The sequence below is a fragment of the Mastigoproctus giganteus genome, chromosome 4 (genome assembly GCF_048544385.1).
Source record: "Mastigoproctus giganteus isolate SK-2022 chromosome 4, ASM4854438v1, whole genome shotgun sequence".
In the NCBI taxonomy this organism is placed as follows: Eukaryota; Metazoa; Arthropoda; class Arachnida; order Uropygi; family Thelyphonidae; genus Mastigoproctus; species Mastigoproctus giganteus.
The window spans coordinates 17,307,247-17,314,478 of record NC_143578.1 but is presented as its reverse complement, the minus strand read 5'-3'; the positions used below and the strand labels follow the sequence as shown (position 1 = coordinate 17,314,478).

Below are 7,232 nucleotides of genomic sequence, written 5' to 3'. Positions count from 1 at the left end.
GATAAAAGTATATATTTAAAAATAAAGTAATAAAAACAACTGTAATACTTCTGCAAAAGTTCAGAGGTTAATACATAGTACAAAATGTAGTTGTGGTTATCAATAGTAAAATATCAACATGTTTAAAATATATTTTCTTGTTCAGGCATGTTAGAAATGAGTTCGCAGGACTGTGAAAAACTTAAGAGATACCCAAGAATATTGACAGACTGTAAATAATATACAATTCATAACATATAATTAAGTAACCACATTTATATTGCAATGTCTGTGAGGACTCATCATTCGTTCCATGGCAGAAAAAAGTTCAATGAAATTGTCCATTGACATCCATGTTAACAATAAGAATCTCCCAAATCCTTATCAAAATATGAATGATAATTTCTATATAATGTGGATGCACAAAGAGACCAAATACATTTTCCGAAGAATTTACGGTGGTGTAGATGACAAGCTTGCAGTCCTTTCAAGGCGGCTGCTTCGAATCTTTTCAATTTCTTCTTCCAAATCAACTTTCCTTTCAAAAAAGTTTATTAAAGGCTGTTCTGTGTGAAGGGTACCTTGCAGCTGCTCAAAAGTAATGACCCATCCATCATCCCATTTGGCAGTACTGCTGCTTGAGGTGGATGGGGTGGAATCAATAGAACTTCTTTTAACATGTGATGTATCCACATCAACATAATTCTCACTGTTTCTTTCAACACCATCGGTATTAGAGTTGGCCAATTTTTCAGATTTCTGGTTTTCAGGTGAAAGTAAACTAGTTGATTCATCTGCTTTGGGGATAAGATGTTTTCCCAGCTCACCAATCTGCAGCAGCATTGTACCTGAAAATAAATAGGGAAATTAAATAAAATAATATCATATCATAAATTATTTCCTTTTAAATACAATGACAAAAGAGGGAGGTATAATTAACCAAATTAATTGGGAACTGACCACTTTGAATAATTACTTTGCCCAAAACAATCAATATTCTTGATGAAAATGAGAATATAATTTTAAAACTGGCCCCTCATTTTACCTTGTTCTATCATTTCTATCCATAAAAGTTTCAAAATTTGTATGTACAGGTGACCCCTGCTTAACGCTGATAATTCGTTCGGGAAAAACAGAGCGCTAAGTGAATCCACGTTAAGCGAGCGCCACATTCCCATAAGGTAATATGTATTTGTGAGTTGTGGTCGGTGCCATAGGATTTTCCTAATCAATAATAAATAGTAGTGAAAAGATGCACAAATGTCAGTCAAAATATTTAATATTCAAATATTTGTACATATAAAATATTCTGCATTGCATATGTATTTAATTATGCAGTAACTACTTACTTATCAAAATTAAACTTAATATTCCAATTAAAATCATGAAAAATGTGTCGATTTTGGGTTGTACTTTGGCCCTCTTCCTGGTAAACTAAAAGCGATTATTTTTAAATCCCCCGTAGCGTTACCGGCCAACAATAAAGTCAACCGATCCTTTGTCGCTTTTAAAGCTGGCATGTTTTTTTATTCTTTCAACACAAAACTTCTTTTAGGCATTTGTTTAAAAAAAAGTCCTGCTTCATCTATGTTAAAAACTTGTTGAGAAGTACAACACATAATACCCCTCTTCAATAATTTTAACAAGTTCTTTTTTGAAAGTTTCAGCTCCTTGATCTGCACTTGCAGCTTCTCCCTGGATTTTAAATCTATTCAACCAGCCCTTACTAGTTTAAATGGTTCCTCCTTTTTTTAGGTGAGTTTTCTTCAGATCATCATATAGGCTAATCTCTCTCTCTCTCTCTCTCTCTCTCTCTCTCTCTCTCTCTCTCTCTCTCTCTCTCTCTCTCTCTCTCCCTCTCTCTCTCTCTTTCTATAATATTTAACTTAACCGAATTCTGCATTAGATATTATCTTCAATAAAATTAGTTAAAGTCTCTCCATTTCAATCCTAATAGCTGGTCTAGCCCTAGTTGCTTGCAGTGGAACAGCTGTCTTTCCGGCTGCTAAAATTAATTTTTTATTTTTTATAATTGTTCTTAAAGTTAAACCTGCCAGTCCTAAATTATGGCACACATTCGCTTGTCGTTGACCGGAATCGATTCGCTTCAAAACGTCTAATTCAATTTTAAATTTTAGTCTTTTTCTTACATTTATAGTCTTCGTACTGCGTCCAAACATTGTTGCTTTTTCATTCTTATCCGCCATTATTAACTCTTCAAAAATGTAACTGCATTGGTTGCATTAATTATGATACAATGTTCGAGTAAACTGTAAGTTACGCACAATGTCTAATACTGTACTGAGTGATGACTAGACTTCGGATAAATGCATATAACACAAATATTACAAGCAATATACTAGATCATTTTTTAAAATGTTGAACTCGGAACTACATAACAAGTCACTGTACTGCAATTAAATTAGATTGCAAGAAAATTTCACTGAGTGTGGGAAAATTTCTCAAGTCGGCGTGGGAAACGTTTTAATGCTATTTTTCTATTCATTTTCAAGCTATTGACTCCATCAAATGAAACGATTTCATTAAATATGCCAAAAATGCAATCTGTAAAAGAGTGTTATAGTGATTTGTGACAGCATTACAGTCAGATATGGGTTATAATATAAGAACAGCGTTATAGCGAATCAGCGTAAAGCAAACCGCATTATAACAAGGGCCTGCTGTACAGTACTAGTACTTGTGCAGCAAAAATTTGAAAAATGTTATTATACGTTGTGTTTTGGTTTCTTTCAAAGACACCACTATTTTACGCTATGGGCAACTTGTGGCTTAAGAAACTGATAAAGCATTCACTGAACATTGCATGCAAATTTGTTTGTTAGGGTGAACAGAGATTTTGGCTGAATGCATCTGAAACAAGTTGAGTTTTATCTTATCATGTAATGCATTCCCACCAATGCGTGTATTAAATTCAATCCACAGTTCTCACATTCAATACATGGCTTCTATTACTGGATAGTCATTCAAAGAAACTTACTTTCTTATCTGTTTGTTTCTATTATTATAATCAAAGCATAAGAGGTGTCTTCAGGAAAAAGTGAATTATAAAGCCAAAAAAAAATGGATGACTGATGTTATGAAATTTTTGTTTTTTAGAAAATAACTATTTAAATTATGAACATTATGCTTTTAACTGTTGAGCAGTAGAAAGAAAAATATAACTGAAGATATTCGGGAGCAACCAAGTTACAAGCTACTGTTGGTTTTATGGTGCATCGACATCTTTAGCCACTGGAGTATATTATGCTGTACAATTCTGTGTTTTGTTCTGTTTTCAGCATGCCACAATTTGCATGTTGTGGTGGGCCAAAAACCGTGGAATGGTTCAAAATGGAAAACCACATTCTTTCTGCCTAAGATCAGCTAACTAATACCGAAACAACTCAACTACACAAAACAAAAAAGAAAAAGAAAAAAAGAATTTCGACAGATTCTCGTAAGAAATATGTTCAAAAACTCAGATATGTGCTTAAAATGTTCTCATCAGTTCGTCAGTCTTCAAATATTGTAGGTTAATGACCGAAAACCAAGATCTGTAGTTGGTTTAATCATGTTTTCCATAAATATTATCTATTTATTATTTTTATAGAACATTTGAGAGCTTTCTACAACATTGAAGAATGTTCCAGAATGTTCTAGAATATTGTTACATGCTGAAGGAAGTTCAGGATGTTTCTAAAACCTTTGATGGAGTTCTCTAGAAACTTCTCGACCAGTATATATGTGAGTGGCTTCCACACCAAGCAAGCATTTTTGTATTTAAAACAATGTGAGTGTTTCAGAGAGTGTGTGATGAACAAAGTGAACAAGTGTTCTAGTGAATTAGTGTTTGTAAACAAGTGTTGTGTGCATTAGTGTAAATCGTGAACTGTGTTTAAATTAGAAATAAAAATCCACAATTTCTTAATTGTGTTCTTATGTGCACATACCTCAACCATACATGAAATATGTCATGTTCTAGCCCAAAGCCTGATAGCTTTTGCTACATTTGTGGAGAAATGGTATTAAAATCGCAACAGAAGCCATTCACATCTTGTTAGAAAAGTCTATGAACTCCATTTTGTAAAGTCAGAGATCAAGATAAAGTATGGGCTCCAAGGATTTCCTGTAGCTCACGCTGAAGAATATTATAACAGGCTGACTTAGCGATAGTCATAAATCAATGCCTTTTGCTGTTCTGGTGATATGGCAGGAACCTCAAGACCACATAAATGATTGTTACTTTCGCCTGACCAATATTTCTGGTTTTTCGGGGAAATCCAAGCATAAAGTTGAGAATCCCAACATATACCTTCTGCTCTAAGGCCGGTTGTTCAGGATGATACAATGCCAGTACCAAAGCCACAAGAAACTTATGGACTTGACTTTGATTCAGGATTGGTAAAGGACTCTTCGGAAGATGCAGAACCCAGAACAAGTACAGATCCAGACTTTTCAACTCTTGATATTGCAAAGTCACATCTAATTACTCAGGCAGAATTGAACAATTTGGTCAGAGATTTAGACCTCTCCAAAAGCAAGGCTCAATTACTAGGATCACAGCTTCAGCAGTGGATAACTTAAGATACTTAAGGGTGTCAAAGTATCTTTTTATAGGACGAGGCAATCTAACATAATGTTTTCCATAAATATTATCTATTTATTATTTTTATAGAACATTTGAGAGCTTTCTACAACATTGAAGAATGTTCTAGAATGTTACTCCATTAATGGTACTTTGGTTTATTGTAACAATGTCCAGGAATTAATGAAAGAGTTACATCTAGAGCATGTTACCAATAGTGGAGGCTTTTCACTGATTCATCCAAGGTCAGTTTGAAAGCAGTTTTACTCCATAATGGAAATAAGTATCCATCTATACCACATGAAGGTAATGTACGAGAACGTACACATTCTATTACAAAAATATGCTATAAAGAATACAAATGGAATATCTGTGCCAAACTAAAAGTGGTAGCTTTGCTGAATGGGTTGCAAGGTAGATACAATAAATACTGTTGTTTTTTATGTGAGTGGGACAGCTGAATGAAGGATTGCACTACAGGTAAAAAATTGATAAGCCCATATCAAAACCACACCAGGCCATAAAAATGTAGCAGATCCTCCTTTGGTGGATAAGTCAAAAATCTATTTATCTACATTACACATCACACTAGGTTTGATAAAAATATTTGTAAAAGTGATGGACAAAATAGGAGGAGGATTTTTCTGTTTGAGGCAAAAGTTTCCTTGAATCAGTGAGGCCAAGATAAAAGAGGGAATTTTTGTGGGTCCTCAAATCAAACTGCAGTTTCAATATGAGGAATTCGCTAAAAAATTAATGCTACAGAAATAAGAGCCTGGAAGGCATTCAAAAACATCTACTGGAACTTTTTAGGCAATGAGAAATCACAAAATTACAGTGAAATTGTGGATGAGCTAATTTTAGTGTACAGAGAGTTGGTATGCAACATGTCGTTAAAGCTTTATTTCCTACATTGCCATTTAGACTTTTTTCCTGAAAACTTGGGAGCAGTCTCCAATGAACACAGAGAAAGCAAGATATTTCTCAAAAGGAAAAAAAGATACCAGGGAAAATGGAATCCAAATATGTTGGCAGACTACTGTTGGAATCTTGTAAGGAAGACACCAATGAACAATTATAAAATAAGTGTTTTGTTATCACATAAACATTTTTGTAAATAGAATAAAGTTAATAGACCCATTGTTCAATATTTAGTACTACAGTAAACCCCCGCTATTTGTGGTCGCTGATTTAATATAAAATGAAACCTAAAAAAAAATGTGAATTTTAAATCGCCGTGAATATTTTCCGGCATAAAAAAACATAGCAGAATCATCTTTCCCGGTCAAAACAGGTCTCAGTGGGTGGGGGGAGAAGGGTGACAAAATTGCGAGCGTGGATGTTTCTCGCTAATCCTTGTTCAGTATGTGCTATGCGCTTGTTATGGAAGGTTTTTTCGTTTGCTTTTAATTTATATTCTTATAAATTGAATAAATTTATCAATTTATATATTGATATGCTTACAAAAGTGAAAAATCTACTGTTTTGCAGTGTGTTAGTGTAAACAGACTTTTTTGAGTGTATTAACGGTAGAAAGTGACTTTATTGTGGACAAATTCTTTTCTAACCCCTACAAAAATATGGCTACGAATAACAAGGGAATTGTGAAAAGATCAAAGAAGGTGATGACATTAGCGAGTAAGATTCAGTTATTAGACAAAATTTCTAATGGTGAAAGTGTCTCGTCAGTGGCAAAACATTACAAAATCAATAAGTCAACGGTATGATCAATCAAGAAATCGGAAGAAAAAATCCGCCGTAGTGTCCGTGAAAACGCGCTAGTTGTTTCAAAAATTTGCTCTGTAACTCATGATGTTAAATTAGAAAAAATGAAAAAGGCTTTAAATCTGTGGATAGAAGACCGAACTCAAAATAAAATTCCCTCAAGTTTACTCATCATTTGTGAAAAGGCAAAACACCTTTATCAACACTTTAGCGAAACTGGTGATAGCACTGGCGGGATAAGTTTTTTAGCTATAGCAAAGGTGCTGGATTGAAAGATTTGTTTGAAATTTCTAATAAATATTACATTTAATATTAAATTGTTTCTTATTTTCATTTCGATGCCTTATGCTTGCATTTCACTATGTACTGTCTATGTACATAGTCATATTATGAAGGTACATATAATACATACATAGACAAAATTTTAGACTACTTTTTCTTATATATTTCATACTTTGGAACGGAACCCCTTTATTACTATGGGAGCCATAACTCAGTATTTGCATTTTCGGTATTCGCAGCATTTCTCAGGAACATAACCACTGTGAATAGCGGTGGTTTACTGTATATGTAACATTTTCTTAAAATATATGGAATCTTTTTTATTAGAAACTTAGTTTTTGACGTTAATCCCTTCTCCCTTAAAATTGGTGGGTGTTGCAGCAATATGGTTGCCATATTTGAATTCAGCAATATTTGAATACAAGAATCATCCTGAATACTAACAGGGACCAAAAAAAAAAAAAACCACTTATTTATTTATTTATTTTTTTGCTGACTAGTGTATATTTTAATAATATAAAAATTACTGTTTTTATGAATTATGATATTTCATGGATATGGTGCACATAATGAAATTATAACTAACTGTTTACATGTCATGTTAACATGTTACATATTAAGTTGTTGTTTAAAGGCTTTACGGTGCAAAGACAGCAACATA

At 33.4% G+C, this 7,232-nt stretch overlaps 1 protein-coding gene across 1 annotated transcript in view; it reads right to left on the bottom strand.

Annotated features, from left to right (window-relative positions):
- Positions 1-415: 415 nt before the first annotated feature.
- Tbc1d8-9 (TBC1 domain family member 8/9) overlaps positions 416-7,232 on the bottom strand; it is a 303,090-nt gene continuing 296,273 nt past the window's right edge. The window contains exon 28 of the mRNA XM_090371383.1: positions 416-827. Coding sequence (XP_090227509.1) covers positions 433-827 — 395 coding nt within the window. The 3' untranslated portion in view covers positions 416-432. The remainder of the gene's footprint in view (positions 828-7,232) is intronic.